This window comes from Antechinus flavipes, chromosome 3, assembly GCF_016432865.1.
Source record: "Antechinus flavipes isolate AdamAnt ecotype Samford, QLD, Australia chromosome 3, AdamAnt_v2, whole genome shotgun sequence".
Classification (NCBI taxonomy): domain Eukaryota; kingdom Metazoa; phylum Chordata; class Mammalia; order Dasyuromorphia; family Dasyuridae; genus Antechinus; species Antechinus flavipes.
Genome location: NC_067400.1, coordinates 382400412 through 382418541, shown reverse-complemented (window position 1 = coordinate 382418541; position 18130 = coordinate 382400412). Strand labels below are relative to the sequence as shown.

At 33.3% G+C, this 18130-nt stretch overlaps 1 protein-coding gene across 1 annotated transcript in view; it reads left to right on the top strand.

Moving 5' to 3' along the window:
• The window catches only part of LOC127554416 (aldehyde oxidase 1-like), an 83899-nt gene extending 67537 nt beyond the window's left edge, over positions 1–16362 (top strand). Inside the window, exons 29-35 of the mRNA XM_051985907.1 lie at positions 1448–1522; positions 4047–4099; positions 6207–6321; positions 10187–10252; positions 12103–12291; positions 12704–12871; positions 15447–16362. Coding sequence (XP_051841867.1) covers positions 1448–1522; positions 4047–4099; positions 6207–6321; positions 10187–10252; positions 12103–12291; positions 12704–12871; positions 15447–15497 — 717 coding nt within the window. The 3' untranslated portion in view covers positions 15498–16362. The remainder of the gene's footprint in view (positions 1–1447; positions 1523–4046; positions 4100–6206; positions 6322–10186; positions 10253–12102; positions 12292–12703; positions 12872–15446) is intronic.
• Positions 16363–18130: the final 1768 nt, after the last annotated feature.

Genomic DNA, 18130 nt, shown 5'->3' with positions numbered 1-18130 from the left:
CTAAGACTTTGGAACAGGCATTATATTAGTGAAGCCCAGTAAATCTTGAAAGAAATATTTAGAAATGAGAATGAAAAATTATTCAGTTATTTAATAAGTACCTAATCATTCAGGGTATGTGAGGGAAAGGAAGTAAAACAATACATAGAAGTCTAAGAGCTATTTTCTCTCCTCAAGAAGTTTACAATCTAGTATATTGGATAGAGTGTTGAATTTAGAGTAAGGGGGATTTTGATTCAAATTCTGCTTCTGATATTACTAGTCTTGTGAACACAGACACACACACACACACATATATATGTATATGTATATATTGTCTGTAAGATAGGTTGGATTTGGAGTTCCAAGCTATGGGAAATAGTATGAGTAAAGACAGAAAGATTATAACATGCAAAATGAATTTGGGAATCAGCAAGATGATAAATCTGGTTGGAACAGCAAAGTTCCATGCTGAGGTGTAGAAAGCAATAGAAAGATGGACTGGATTTTCCTTTTGGCAGTAGTTATATGTAGCAATCCCTTGTATATAGTAGATGCTTAATATTTGTCGAATTGAATGAATCTCCTCCACCTTATTTTCACATGAACATTTTTCTTAGAATGTTCAACTAACCTGACCACATTCACTGAGATTAGTGTGCCTTGAGTAAATAAAAAATCCTACAGGATGCTGTAGGAAAAATATAGCTCATTAGAGTAAGTTAGTCGTTATCCCCCCCACTCCCAGTTAAATTGCTTAGCTATCATGTAATCAGCTCCACAGAAAGTCCAGTCTCCCCCCCAAAATTGTCTTCTGCATTGAGTTAAGCTCCTCTCACTTTTGTCCTCATATGTTGGCCAGCTGTCCAACTTGTACTACACATTCATTGTACTTTATAGTTTATGTAGAAATTTTTATTTAATTCCAGAATGAGTTGAAATCACTGATCTATCCCTAGCTTCCTTTATGTCATATGCATCTCCTAGCATTGTATTAGCTTATGTAACAATCACACTATTCTGCTGACTCATATTCAACTTATTAAAGAATAAGGTTACCTTTACTTTTATTAGAATTAATAGTAGATTGTCTGATCTTTGGAATAAACAAGTTGAAAGAACAAATGAAGTTCATTCATTCAGCAAACATTTATTTAGCACCCAGTAAGTACAAAACCCTGGGTTAGGCAGTAGAAGAAGTAGAAGAACATCTTATGACCCATTACATTTAGATCTACATATAGTTTATACTTTTAATATATCAGATAGTATAACTCCATAGCCACCAGTGACAATAAATCAATTTGTGATTTATTTAGTAATTTGCACTTAATTGAGCTTTTACTTTTTTTAAAATTTTGGGTCACTTTCTGTCTCAAGTATATAGGTGTTAATTTTATTTATCAAAACTACTATTTCTTACACAACATTGATGGCATAATTTTTATTTTTTTTTCATCAATTATAGGATGCTTGTCAAATTCTTCTAAAACGTCTGGAACCTATCATTAGCAAAAATCCTCATGGCACATGGAAGGAATGGGTAAGGTTTTTTTCACATGAAAGTATAAGAGTCAGTTCTTACCACAAAGAAAGTACCTACTAAGGTTTTTTATAAATCATTACAAGTGATTCTGAAAGGCGCCACCACGGTAAATTGAATGATCAATGAAGAGGAAACAGAAAAGGAGGTTTGGAATTGGATTTTGATAACTTTAGTAGATCATTTTTAGATTGGTTTAAAGGGCCACCTGCTTCAAGGAGTAGAAAATATAATATTCTAGGATTAAATTGGTAAAAAAAAAAAAAAGACATTTCTAGGAAATGATTACATTCATGTACTCTTAGCATTTAGAAGAAGAGATTCCTCAGTATTATTCTGTGAAGTAAGATTTTCCTTCCCTGAAACACGAACTTTGGGGCACAGAATCCAGGTGTTTAGAGTTGACAGGGACCTCAACAGCCCTCTCTCATCTCCACTCACAACATATCTGGTAAGTGACCATTAAGCATCTGTTTGAAGGGAGAGAGGGCTCATGCTTTTGAAGGCTGCTCATTCCACTTTGGAATAATCTTAATTATTTGGATTTTTTCCTGACATCAAGTTGAACTTTACATCGACTCATTGCTCTTGATTATTATCCCTGACCTGCACCAAATAGAACAAGTCTAATCCTTTTTTCTTGTACCACCTCTTCAGATATTTAAATATAGTGTTGGTGTCCTCCCTGACAATTCTTTTCTCCATTCCAAACATCCCCAATTCCTTCAACTTAATCATCCTATACCATGGATTTGACATAAGAATCCAAACCAACCCTTATTATACTTTTGTTATACCCAGAGATCATAAGTAACTTAGCAAAGGTCACAGTTGGTAAGTTTCTGAGATAGATTTTGAAATATATACTCAGATTCCAAATATTCTTTTCCCTGCACCACATCTTAGCCAGTAGATAGCACACAAGGATGTATAACGAAAGACATTTTTACATCATGTACAATTTTTAAATATTAGAAAATTCTATTGGTCATAGCATATAGGTATTTATTTTATGTTAAGTCACCACATAGATGGACACACAGGAAATAGAATTTTGGGGATTTTTAGAAAACTTTTGGCTATTTACAATTTTGACAGAAGGCATTTTATATTTTCTAATAATTTAAGGTAAAACTTCTTAAACTGTGGGTTGTAACCCCATATTGGATTGCATAACTGAATATGGGGAGGTCACAAAATTATGATTTATGTCAGTAGATGTTTGATTTATATACTTCTTTTACATATCTATATACATGGGGTTGCATAAAAATTTCTTAGGTAAAAAGGAGTTCAAGTGGAAAAAGTTTAAGAAGTCTTAGTATAAGGTCCTAATATTGAGCTTAGATCTGCAGCTTGTTATGTACATATTACAGCCAGGGGAATTTTCAATGCAAGTGATGCAATTTCATGGAATTCTGTTTTTATATTCTCATTTTTCCTTTTTAGTATTAGTACATGTCTATAATATTGAAATGGAAAACTCATTCTCAGATTCTATAAATCTCTGCAACAGATTCTTTAGCTTTTTTAAATTCTAAAACAAATACTAAGTAAATAAACGTTTCTACAAGTAGAGAGTGAAAATTATACATAAAATCACAAATTTCCATTATGTATAAGTTACTTACCTTTTAAAGTTTACAATACATTTAAAATACTACTTGCAAAGTTATCATGCTCATTTGTGTTTTCTTATGAAATTTCTTCTATTTATTCTGTGCTTTTAAAAATGCTTCTGGGACTCTCTTTTCTTTTACTTTTTTTTTTTTTTTACACAATATTATTGCTAGTTTCTCTCTCCCCCCCAAATGGGAAAAGAATAACTGCTGCAGATTGTTTAAAATTACTTTAAACTCATAATAAGTTATTCATGATGTAATTAGATAATTGTATAATATGAAGAGAAGATAGGATATCCATATGGGAAAGATAAGGACGACAGAGTGCTCTATTGGTACCTTCACAGTATCAGAAGATATGAGAAAGGCCTCTACCATATGGTGCATAAACACCCCCATTCCCTATCCCACTTTTCATCCCCATGGCAAAGTCATGGAAGAACATGTTCATGAGCTGCACAAGATGGTTTACTTGTGCCATTAACCTTGTATGAGTTGTGAGCTACATCATTGGAAGGAAATTCTACCTTGAGGAAGTTAAAAGATCCATTTCCATACAAATATTCCAAATTTAAAAATCATCACCAATTTGGCCAGAAGGCAATGAAACTGTTGGCTACTAAAGCTTTAGAAGATTAAGGTGTTGAATATGTGGACTCTAAGGATAGGGGAAATGCCAGTACTGAAACTGGAATATAAATTACTCTACATGCTATTGCAGGTTGTTAAGTTTAATTTTTAATAGGAAATAGCAGTTACTGACCAGAAAGAGACTTACTGAACTTAGAAAACAATTAGAAATGAAAATACAGATGAAATATTATATTTAGTTTTTGTTTCTTTTTAAATGCACTTCTTTTGGACTGTATTCTACAAGAAAATGTGCTTTTTTTTTTTTAAAGGCACAAGAAGCTTTTAATCAAAGCATTAGTCTTTCAGCAACTGGATATTTCAGGTAAAAAAGCCCTTTCAACTGTCTCTTAGAATTGTTAAAATTTGAGGTGAGATCATACCATGTAATGTTGAGGTGACCAAAAGAAGAACTTAAAAGATTAGGACTAATGTAGAGTGTTTCAAACAATAGTTAAATAAAAATGATTTTTAAAATGTGTTTTTAAAAAATAGTGGAACCAAGGGAAACCTTTGACTATTTACAATTTTGATAGAAGGTATTTTGTATTTTCTAATAATTTAGGACACATTTCTTAAATTGGGGTTGCAACCCCATGTAGGATTGCATAACTGAATGTGGGGAACACAAAATTATGATTTATTATCAGTAGATGTTTGATTTGTGTACATATTTTATATACTTATATATACTGGGTTGCATAAAAATTTCTAGGATAAAAAGAAGGGGTTACAAGTAGAAAAAGTTTAAGAAGCTCTAGTATAGAACATTAACATTTAGCTTCTGTTCCTTATATATAACTGGCTGGATAGATTAATGGGAGAACTTATAGTTGCAGAGATAATATTGCAACAAAAATAAAAGTTTACTAGGAATGACTAGCAAAAATTCCTGAGAGGTAAGGAGAGCTACATCTCATTTTTTTTTAACAATTTAAAATAATTATTCATCATGCATCGATAGTTTGCTAGAACAAATAGGAAACCTTTCATGTCCAGGCTAGAGTAAACAAAGAGAAAGAAGAGAAGAATTTGTTCTAGCATACTAATGACTTTAATTGTCTCTCTACCCTTACTCTCAATATGTCTCTAACACTGAAATAATGAACAAGGCATGGATGCCAGTTGTCTGGTCTGAAAATGGAAGTCCAGGTAATTGACAGAGAATGATAAGTAGAGAGGCGTCATTACAGCATTGTAGATATAGGTCATGGAAAGCTAGGGCTTGGCAAGTGAAACCAAGGGCTTTGGATGTAAGCTTCTTAAATGATCTCTTAGTGGCCCGGTTGTTAGTCCAGAATGGAGGTGTTAAACTCAAAAAGAAATGAAGGCCCTTTAATCAAATTTAAGGATCCATATGGACACGTATTAATTTAGAAAACTAGACATTGTTTTATTATATTGTTATTTATTTTTCTAAATATTTCCATATTGATCTGGTTCAGGTCACATAAAAGAGTGTTTTGAACCAAATGTTTGACTCTTCTGTTCTGGAAGGTATGGATAGCTTTGAGCATTTGTGAGAAGAAACAAGTATTGAGACTTTCACGTTACATTAAGCTTCAGGACAGTCAAAATTCTTCTTGAGAGGGGAATACTTTTGAAGGGACATTCACATGACCTAGAGCGTTTGTTTAGGACTATTTCAGGGGGTTGAAATACGAATCCAAAAAGGTGTGTGTGTGTGTGTGTGTGTGTGTGTGTGTGTGTGTGTGTGTGTGTGTAGTTATAGTGGTATGGAAAGGCCTATCTGACATCAATGAAATCTTTCAGGATTTCTGCCTTTCGGTGGTTTAAACAATCTACTGCATCTTCCAGAGATGTGTCTGTTCTCTGCTTTTTGTTTTAAACACAGATTACAACAACGGTGAAATAAAATTCAATCAGAACTTTTACTAAAATAAAAATGGAGTACTTCAAAATAATCCACTTTTATATTGTTTTAGTTACAATGGGATCTTCTCATAAAAACTCTGTAGTTAATGCAAGTGTTAGATCCATATTTTACAGAAAACTTGGGAGCCAAATGAGAAAAAGAAGTTAAGGCCCCTTATCATTTAATTTAAGTAAGCTGCTTGGTGGTCCAGTGGATAGAGTGCCCATCTTACATTCAGGAAGATATGAGTTCACATCTAATATCTGACATCTCAGTGTAATTCTGGGCAAGTCATTTAATCCTCTTTGCCTCGGTTGTTTCATATGTAAAATAAGCTTTCCATTGTCTGCCAAGAAAATCCTAAATGGGATTTTGAAGAGTTGTTCACTGTTGAATGACTAAAAAAAACCAGCCAATGTTCACACAGTGAATCCTATAAGTAACAGAGCCAATACCTGAACTCTGGCCTTCTAAGTGCGGTGATCTTTCTGTCACTTTATGCTTCCAGTTAAATCTACCCCTTCTAAGATACTTTTAAAAATTACATTTCCTACAGAGGCTATGAGTCTGATATGGACTGGGGAAAAGGTGAAGGTCACCCATTTACCTACTTTGTGTATGGAGCTGCCTGTTCAGAAGTTGAAGTCGACTGCTTGACAGGAGATCATAAGGTAATTGTTTCCTTATACAGTCCCTAAGCTAGACTTAAATTAAAGGCTGAATTCCATTCGTCCCTTAAAGCAGATGATACCAGGGACCTCAGTAGCTTTCTATACCAATATATACCAGAAAAAGACTCCCCAAGGACTTTACATTGAACAAGGGATATGCAGCTTTTTGCTTAAAGACTTAAAGAAAAGGAACCTGCTTTCTCACTGAAGCTATTCGACTTTTGAATAGCTCTAATCATTGAGAAGTTTTTCCTTATTTGGAATCTAAATTTACCTCTTTTAAATGTTTTCCACTGCTCCTGGAATTAAGGGAGAGGGAGACAGGCACATAAGTAAATATGATACATTTAAGGGAGAGTGAAATATATACATAAGTGATATTGTATGAAAATTTGGAAATTGGAAAGGGAAAGGGAATAGAAAAAGGAGGAGAAAAGGGAAAGGGAGAGAAAATTGGGAACATTGAGGGAGACTTCAGGGAATCTGGAATTTGAATGGGACCTTGAAGGAAAGGAGGGTCTTTAATGCATAAATCATAAATTTAGAACCAAAAAGGAAACTCAGAGGCCACCCAACCCCTTATTTTCCAGATGAGAAAATTGAGACCTTGTCCCAGGTACGAAATAGCAGTGGCAGCATTTGAACCCAGGTCCTTTGAATTCAATAGTCAATGCTTTTTTACCTGTACCATACTGCTCTGGGTAGGTGACTTCATTTTGGCAAGAATGGGAAGAGGAGAATGGGAAAGGATAGGACAAGGATGGGGAAATAAAGTATATACCAATACACAGACTATATAAAGAGCAATAATATGAGATAAGGCTAAATTGGAGCCAGACTCTTGAATGCAAAATCCAGAGTTTATACTTGAATGTAAATGAAAAGCTCAATCAACATTCTTTAGTTTATATATCATGCCCCCCACTTCCTTTTTTTAAGCTCAAACAAGAATTATTTTTTTCTCAATAGTATTTTATTTTTCCAAGTGCATATGAATTTGATTTTAAATATTCATTTTTGTAAGACTTTGTCTTGCATATTTTTTCCCTCTTTCTTTACTTCCCTTCTCCCCAAGACAGCAAGTAATCTGATATAGATTATACATGTAACAATCCTTTTAAACATATTTTCATGTTTGTTATATTATGCAAGAAAAACCAGATCAAAAGGGAAAAAAATCATAAGAAAGAGAAAGAAAAAAAAAAGGTGAAAACATTATGCTTTGATCCACATTCAATCTTCATAGTTCTCTCTCTGGATGTGAATGACATTTTCTATCCCGAGTCTATTGGAATTGTCTTGGATCACCAGATTGCTGAGAAGAGCTAAGTCTACATTAGTTGATTATCACACAATCTTGATGTTACTATGGATAATATTCTGGTTGGATCATTTTACAACTCCACTAACAATGAATTGAGTGTCACAATCAAACAAAATTTTAAAGCCATTTATGAATAAATATATAGCCCAGAAAATGTTGCCCAGTTATTGGTGTTATCAGATGAGGATACCAGTGATTCTTATCTCTTATGTGAAAAATAATAATAGGCTTGCCAATTCACTCTCAGAATATCAATCCAAATTTATTGAGTGTCAACCAAGAATTCTATTTTTTTGCTTTCAAGTGTCTTCCTTTATTTAGGTAATGGATCCTATACAATTTTTCTTTGAATACTGGGTTACCTATATAGTTTCATGAATTATAGGAGTTTCCCTTCTCTTCTGCCAGTTTCCCTTGCTCTATCTACCCTTTCCCTCCCACCTTCTGCCAATAAAATTCCTGGGTATTTTTCAAATGATATTTTTAGGCTAATCATAATTTTTCCCATCATATGAAGAAACAATCTTCTGCAGTAGAAAAAAACAAGTTGACTGATCAGCATTAGGAAACCCATGTGGCCATCCCCATGATTATTGTGAACAATGATATGCTTACAGCCTTCAAGAGAAACAAGTTGTCAGGATAAGCGCAATCAGTCCCAAGATTATAAGAATAATGTACCACTAGGTCAGGGTATTTGTTTTACCCTGATTTGATGATATGTACTGATCCAAACAACCCCAGCATCTCTCATGGTAATGGTCTGGACTAAAGTTATCACCAGTGCTTGGCCTGAATATATCATTTTAATGGAGTCCTCCTTTTTGAAGATTTATGAGACTTATTTATCTAATCCTGGGCTTTCAGGGTTCTGGCCATGAAACTCAAGCAAGGTCAGCTCTCCAAGGAGTCTATCCTGATATAATGCTTATCGCTGGCACTTGGTGTACATGCTAGAGAGATCTTCAAGTGTCATTATGCAACATTTCATCTCTCTTTAATCTATCTGACTTCTCCAGCTCTTTTCCCATGAGAAGAGAGATTAGAAGGCTTTCTGAATCACATGACTTTGCACTTTTCCAGATTGTACCTAGTTCTGTCAAGGTCTTAGGACAAAATTAAACATAATATAAACATGACAAAGGGCAGGAGATTCTATTCTGAGAAAAGAACATATTTCTGCTATAGAAGGTTTTGGGAACTGTCCCAAATCCTCCACTTTAGGTGATGAGCTTGCTTGGCCTGTAAGCATCCAGTAGAACTTTGTCCTTTTTGATTTTGGCCACCAAAACTGAGACTCTCAGAACTGGAAGGAAGTTAGAGAACATTGAATTGGACTTGTAGATGGGGAAACAGGTTCCAGAGAAGATTTGGTCAGGATCACAAGCAGTATCCTATGTGCAAAAAATAAAAACTTTCCCTGTCATTAAGAAGATTATATTCTAATGGGAGATGAAAATACATAAAAGAAAGAAGGAAGCCAAAAAGCAGAGCAGAGAGAAGAGATGAAGGTAAATGGCATTGGGAATGGTAGAGAAAGTTCAATTTAATGCTCATTCCACTATTTCACTTCATTGGACAGGTGAGATGAAGGCTTCAAGTCTGTGAGAGTTTAGTATCTTGGATCACCAACTAATTTTCTTTTTAAGACAACAACCTAGATTCATGGTATCATATTCAAATAAAAACAGGAACTACCATAGAAAACTTAGAAAACCATATGTTCACATATTTCTTTTATTTTTTTTAAATTAATACACGAACCATTAAAATCAGATAGAAACTGCACTTTATTCTGATCTCTTCCCCTCTCCCCAGACACCCCGTTTTTTTTTTTTAGGAGTGTAGTAGATTGCATATTTGGCATTTATTTGATGACATACCCTCAAACATTGCACTTTTCAGTTTTCATACTTTCTCTTCCACTAATTACTATAACTAATCCTATTCCCATGACAAATGAGAATCCTCAGGGCTCTTGAGGGAGACTGCCCCAATACATTACTTTTCATTTGTAGATTAATAAAGAAGTTTTGGTTTCTAAGTTTCAAATTTGAGGTTCAGCACTTATTCTATTAAGAAATTAAAAACTACAATAAAAGATGAAATATTTCTTGCTTTTGTTGCTATGGCACACCAAATTCAATGAACAATTCATTAGCAGGACAAATACAAATACTATTTTTAACCTATCTTGCTATGGTGATAGAGGTATAAGCTATTCCTAGTTTGTTGTGTCTTCTAATGAATTAGGATTGATTTAACTGATAATTTATGATAAGTATCATATTTTCTGTTAACTACTTATTTCTTACAGAGTGAATAGTGCCAACCTATTAAGTTGGTTAGTTTATTAACATATCTTTGAAAACTCTTTTCGCTCAATAAAATCTTTTGTCACTTCTTTCTCCTGAACGAAATGGAGATATGGTAGCACCACTCAGGAATGAATTAGTGCCAAGCAAGATGCACATTTTTCCTCTCTCTACAATTGATTTTCAAAAACCATAAATGGAGTTTTTTATTTTTATTTTTAAACAGAACATAAGAACAGACATTGTCATGGATGTTGGTCATAGTATCAATCCAGCTCTTGATATAGGGCAGGTAAGTGTTACTATTTTTCAATATTTCTGTGTTTCTAATACTTGATAAATTAGATAAAGGACATGACATAGATAATGGGAACCACATAAGTGAAGACATAGGAGAGGATGAACATTGTAAATGCAATTAAAATATTTCCAATTGTTGCTTCCATTCTGGCCAATATCCTTATCTCCCTCTTAATATTAGAAGTGACAGTAGCCACTTGGTGAATATTGGAGGATGTTGTAGGATAAATATATCCTAAAATTAAAAGCTTTGAATTAAAAATCCCATTGAATGTTCAATGGGATTTTATGGAAAACATTGCCATTATGTAGGAGAATTGGGGAGACTTTATGGAAAGAGATGCTATTTGGGACAGAATTTTTAAAGGATGGATAAAGATTCAGTAACTGAAGAGGGAATTGGAAGAACATTCCAAATGCAGGAAACAGATTATAGGAATAAAAATGCTAATTTTTAACATGGATAGTAAAACAAATTAATAGTAGCTAACATTTACATTGTACTTTTAGGTTTAACATAAGATAAGCTTTACAAACTATATGTCACAACCCTCACCAAAACAAAAAACTAACCTTGAAGGTGCTCAATTTTTGATAAATTAACAATCTGAATGTTAACAAGATTAACTAATTAAGTGACTTGCCCATATCATATAAGCTAGTGTCTCAGATGGGATTTGAACACAGTTGTTCCTGATTCCAAGTCTAACTTTTAGCAGACCATCTTCAGAATAGACAGTGAAGTAAAAAGGATGAACAGGGTATAGGTGAAAAATAAGGAATTCACTTTTGTATAGGTTTTTTGAAGTGCCTGTGGGGTATACAGGAGGTGCTGATCTATAGCTTAGAGGAAATTGAAATTGATCCATTATTTAGCAGATCACCAGTGTTCTAAGCAGGGGAATAAAACCTATAAAAGTGATACTTTCTGGGGATTGGCCTGCCCATATTAATAATATTTAGAATGATTCTACTATAACCTCAGGCTAAAGTTTACTATGGAATACATCAAAGGAAAGACTCCTTGTCTCTAAATTGAAGGATTTAACTATATGATCTTGAAAGTTTCCGCTATAAGTAGCTATTGTACCTCCCTATTTCTTCTTCAGGTTAATCATCCTCCAATTCCTTCAATCAGTTTTCATATAGAATGACTTATAGTTTTACCATTGTAACTATTCTCCTCTGGACACATTGTCTTGTGCCCAGAAACAGAAGACATTAGGTGAGATATGGTCTGATCACTGATTCTGGTACTGCTTTTGCCAGGATAGCCTAAAATTATACTGATTTTTGAATTTTTAAATTTTGACTTAGAACCTATTAAAGGCAACATGAATAGATAGAAAATTGCTGATCTTGAAGATTGGAAGACTTGGATTCAAATTCTACTTCTGTGTATGTCTCTGGAAAAATAAGTTAACTACTCAAGAAATACTCTCCTACCTAGGAACTCTCCATACCAATCAAATCACAGGTCCATTCCTTATCCCATTCCTATATGAGGATAAAATACTATGATTAATAGAAAATGAAGGGACCTTACCTGTCATTCAGTACAATTCCCCCATTTTTTACAAATGAGAAACCGAGATTTAAGAAAATATGGTGACCAGGCTATTATTAGATATCTAGTTAGAGCATAACCAAATCTAGAATCCAGCTCTCCTTACTGTAAGTTTATTGTTATTTGAGGCATAGCTCAAGAACATGTAATTCCTTGCAAAATTTAAAATATCTTAAAAATAAACAGTATTTTAAAGTTGTAAAGCATTTGCTTTAGCATGCACAATGATATTTGATTGTATACAAAAAAAAAGTCTTGTCACTTTTTCACATCAGGTTGAAGGTGCATTTATTCAAGGTGTGGGTCTTTATACATTAGAGGAACTGAAATATTCACCTGAAGGAATTCTCTATACTCGTGGGCCAGAACAATATAAAATTCCTTCTTTCTGTGATGTTCCTACTGAGTTCAATGTTTCCTTTTTGCCTCCTTCTGAAGTTGCACACACTCTGTACTCATCAAAGGTAAGGTATACTGGATAATAATTTTTTTAATGGAAAGTGTTTGAGGAGACAATTCAATTTGATATAATGCAAGTATTCATTAAACCAATGTCTGGGAAGCATTGTAGTAAATACTGGGAATAAAAAACAAAAAACAAGAAACCTCACAAAAACAAAATCCCTTTGACTTCAAGGAACTTGCATTCTACTGGGAGATTAATACTTCTTCTTTAGGTGAGGAGCACCATATCAAATTAGTTTACTTTTCAGTTGTTAATTGTACTTTACAAGTTTAAGACTTACAAAGCATTTTGCATCTATTTAACTCATTCTTGTTTTTTAAACAATAAGTGAGATTTACTATAAGTTAAAAAATATATATATATATATAAAGTTGGATGTTTTTTAGCCACTGCATTTGCTTTCTTCCAAGGGTCTGGGCGAGTCTGCATTATTCCTGGGATCCTCTGTGTTTTTTGCTCTACATGATGCAATCCGGGCAGCAAGACAAGAAAGAGGATTTTCTGGAGTCTTCACACTGAATAGTCCATTGACCCCTGAGAAGATTAGAATGGCCTGTGAAGATAAATTTACAAAAATGGTACATACTTTTCAAAAGAAACCAAATTGGAAAAATGCTAACTATTCTTTCTTAAGGCTAAAGTTGAATGAACCACCAAAGCAGTTTTCCCTTGTAAGCAAAGTGGAGTGAAAGGAGAAGTAGAATATAATTTTTATTTGTTATTTCTATATTTAATTGTTATTTTTAAGTAGAGCCCTGCAGATTTCTGAAGCTATGAAATAACAGACTTGTAGCCCTACAGTGAAAAAATTCACATTTTTTTCATTGTTCATTTTATAAAAAAAAAGAAAAATTAAACGAAGAGGAATTTTATTGTTCAGTCATGTCTGATTCTTCATAATCCCATGTAGAGTTTTCTTGGCAAAGATACTGGAGTGGTTTGCCATTTCCTTCTCCAGCTTATTTTACGGATGAGAAAAGTGAGAAAAAGAGGATTATCCTTCGCCCAGAATCACACAGCTAGTAAATATCTGAGGCTGGATTTGAACTCAAGAAAATAAATCTTCCTGACTGTAGTCCAAGCACTCTATCCACTGTGCCACCTAATTGCAGAACAACAGATTTAAAAACTCTGATAGAAATGGTCATTATAATTTAACCTATTCCCTAATCCATCCATACCTAGTCTTAGCTCTTTCCTATCTGGAAAAAAGTAACATTGTTTTGGTCGTCTTTTAAAATATATTTATGGAATAACACTTTCCTTTCTGCTACCCTGTCCAAAGACACAAACTCAGTCTCTTTCTTCCTCTCTTTCTCCTTTGGTCCCTCTCTTGTTCTCCCATTAACAAAATACATTAATTCCTAAATAGACAAGATGGACCATGGATATATATGAGTTATAAAATTTGAAATGTTAATTTATATTGAATAATTATGTATTCATCATTAAATATCTCATTTTAGCTCCCTTATACATGGGTAAAGGCAATGTTATATCCAGGGGGGGAAAATGTCCAAGAAAGAAAGAGAAGAATAAGCTAGTTCTCTCAGGTTATCCTTAGTAATGTTTAGCTTTTAACAGCTCCATAAATTATGGGACAGCTATCAATATTGAAGAGAAGCTTATAGATAATTAAAAAGTTGAAAAAGGGTCACAGAATGTCATAGTTATTAAGTCCTGCTCTGATATATACATACTAGTCATGTGACTATGAGCAAGTTACCTAAACTACCCAGTACCTCAAAGTAACCTCACTTAAGAGATGAGATTCTTATATCAGTTCAGGGAATTTCCACACTTAGATTTTCCTATATAGGCAAAATCATATATCCAATCCAAAAAAAAAAATACACACACAAACACAATTTATACATTTTCTGTGGGACTCAAATAATATATATAAAGTACTGGACTCAAATAATATATGTAAAGTACTTTGTAAAAGTTAAAATACTATATAAAATGAAATTTTTATTAAAATAAGCCCTCAGATCATTTAAATTCTGGGATCCTGGGGCAATGTTTTCCTCTTTAAAAAAAAATACCTTTTTATTTTCAAAATATATACAAAGATAGTTTTCAACATTCACCCTTGAAAAAGGTTTTCAACATTCACCCTCACAAAACTTTGTATTTCAATTTTTCTCCCTTCCTTCCCCCACCCCCTCCCTTACATAGTATGCAATCCAATATAGGTTAAACATGTGCAATTTAAAAGCAATTTTTTAGTCACAAATATAGACTTGAAAAAGACCTTAGAGGACAATGAATCTAATCTCAGAGAAGTGAAATTATTTGATCAGAGTCATGGTACTTTATGTATTTTAGGCAGGATTTAAACCTAGTATTTTTTCCACTAAATGAAAGGCATTTGGGCTAGCTAAGTGGCACAGTATTACCAGGCTTGGAGTTAGGAAGTTCTGAATTCAAATCATTTACTATTTGTGTGACCCTGGAAAAGTCCCTGAACTCAGTTTCCTCAGCTGCAAGAAGAGCTAGATAAAGAAATTGCAAACCACTCTAGTATCATTGCCAAGAAAACGCCAAAATGGATCATAAAGGGGCAGATGAGACCAAATTTGATTTTAGAAAAGAGGATCATATCTGACTTCTGAAGGGATCATGTAATTTGGATGCTTTTTTAGTCACAAATCACAAACCAAGAGGTTGTAATTTGGGTCAATTATAATTACTATTTAAATAAAAAAATCTTGTAGCTCTGAATAGTTGAATCTTATGCCAGCAGAGTATAAGCACTGGAAATAGATGAATATAGATCTAGCGACAGATTGAAGTCTGAGCAATACCTCTACTTCCTCCTCATCGATAAACCAGCTAAATTTAGAAACATTTATTCTCAGAGGGTTTAACAGTAGCTAGTATGTGTATTTGTGCTCATTATGTGTCAGGAAACTAGGAAATCCCAGGCAAGGGAAGGCAAAAACTCACCCATCAGAGCCAGAGAAGCCAGGGTTCGTACCAATGAAGAGGAGATGGAGGCAAATGAAATGAATAAAATCAGAACTCCTTTAAGTATTTAATCATAGTAGTAGTAGAAAATGAGAAATGATTTGCTATAATTATAAGTAAAGTAAAAATAATGGTATCATGAATAAAATAGCAAATATCCTAATTTCTTCTTTTCTCTAGATTCCAAAGGATGAACCTGGATCTTATGTTCCTTGGGACATTTGCATATGAATAAACAACCAACATGGGGAGAAAATATAAATATAATGGGGAGAAATTTTTATTATACTTGGTAATGGGGAATCAATCTCTCAAATTTCTTTATATTTTATGGAAACATTTCTAAAAATACTAATTTCCACATAACACTAAGAATTTGGCAAGTAAAGAATTTTATCTGTTTTTAGGTACATTCACCAATCACCTGCTGTCTTCTGATTTTTATAACTATCTTTAGTCAGTAAAGACCAAATGAAAAGCCCAACTTCTAACTTTTTTTAAGAATTTTTTTTTCTCCCATTAGAACTGAATCATTTTTATTGCTTCATAAGTTTTGTGTTTTTGAAGTCAGTTTTCTTAAAGTAGGATATGCCATATTTTATAGGGATTTACCCCATTCCTGAACTTAGTACATTTGGTGATTAATGAGACTTTTTGAATAGTTTTTTAAAGAGCTGAAAGCAGAGGTAAAGCGAATATATTTGATTCCATTTATTTCTGACTTACATTTAAGTGCTAATAATGAATACTCAATTTTGCTTCTAGGAGAAAATGTAGCATTTCATACTTAAATGGGAACACTCATTTACTGCAAGAAATTAGCCTGTATCCTATAAACATTTGTTCATTATCATCTAAGACTTAAAGCTGTATGCCTATTAAATATAAGGTGAGGATATGTGTTAGATAATTATTAAAAGAGTTTCTAAATTTATATAGTACTTTAAATTTTGGAAAGTGATATATATGAACATACATACATATATATGTAATCTCATTTTAGCTATGTAACATTCCTTCTAATAGGATTCTGACAGGTAAACTCCAAGATATATCAATTGGTAATTGATGATTAATAAATACCATCTAATAATGATGATGATGTCTGATTTCAATTTTTTTTGGGGGGGGTTAATTTTTCTCTTTTTCTTGAATTGGGACTAATCCTGTGGATGAGACCCCCTTAGGAGTCCATATATGTGTGTGTGTATGTGTAATTTGTGTATAGACAAACTTTCATGCGTATGAGTTTATATGAAATCATTATCATTGGCAGATAGTTTGGTAGGTATACTTTTAGTAACTATCTAGTTGGTCCTATGTTTTTTTCCTAAGGAGACATTTTAGCTTCCCACATGCATATTTTTTCTAATTCTGACTCTTTCTCTATTGTTATAAGATAGAGATGGATTTAAGAGTGGATCAGACTCTACTAATATAAAAGTAGAATATAAGAATGTCAAATGTGTCACATTTAGTTAAATCACTGGTCCATCTTACCCTGTATTGCGATTATGTCAAAAACATTGAATGATGTTTTGCGAGAAGAAAAACAAAGCAATATTTTACCATAGTATCAACTTTAAAAAGCTAGCAATGACAAAAATCACTAATTCCAATTTCACAACTGGATCTATTCCCAAAATTATAGCTGGATAAATAAAGGGAACTTGGTGAAGGAGAAGAGAAGTGGGTGATGGTGGATTTTATTATTAAATATTATATTATTAACAAATATCAATAAATATTGAAAAACATTATTAACAAAATCTACTATCCTTTTGTGAACCTATGATCCCATTATCTATCTTCATTAATTTTATTTCAAAGTATTAACAGGATCAGATGATCACTGATATTAACTAATAAAAATATTAGACAATAACTCATATTTACATAGTATTTTAATACTTGCAAAATATTTTTCTCCAAATAGCCCTATGTAATAAATAGAATTATCCCCACTTTTGATGTGAGGAAACTCAACTTTTCAGAAAGAAAATGACTTGTCCATAATCACAATACTAGTAAGTACCCAAATTGAATTTCTTACCTAAGTGTCCCAAGCTATGCAAGTAATTTTATTTGTTTTCTCATATTGCTTCTGTTCTTAGAAGTTATACAGTAGCTTCAATGATTCCAAATTGCTTGCTGCCACAGAAGTTATTGTTTTTAATATTAATATTCTCCTGAAAATGATATGCTATATCATAAACCAATACTGACTTAGAAGAGCCAAAATTACAGGTTACCAAAGAGTCAGTAGAAGAGATCCAGGATGGATATAAACAGGCTATGTTTTCATTTGTCACGAAGATGGACATTGCTATGTAATTTTTCCAGGCATGGGTGATTGCGCTCAATAGTGAAGCAACAGATAACTTGTTCTGAAGCCAGAAGAGCAGGGAATTTCATTATTGTTCAGATCCCTTGAGTATAATCTGTTGGAATCTTTACAAAGTGTTAAGTCATTAGAGTTGATAGAGACAATAATTATCTTATTTAGCATGGTTCAGTATCCTTGATCTGGTCGTACAAGGAGATGTTTGGGCCAGAACCTGAAACAAGGTACTAAGTAGAACTAATTGATACAATGCTTGTGTTCACACCTTTAGAAAACTCATATAAGCATGAAGTATTTAAGTACTCATTGGCGTTCACAAGTATGGGAGATTCACAAAGTTAACTGTGTAACTTTGTGAATTCACACCTCCCTTGAAGCTCTTAGGGTCAGAGAGCACTCTGGGAGGAAAACCCATAATCCCTCTCTCTCGTATCCCACAATCCCACTCTCGGAGAAGAAGCACAAATAGAGCTTCAGTGAGCCGGTCAAGGGAGTTCAACTGAAAAGATTAAGAGGGGAC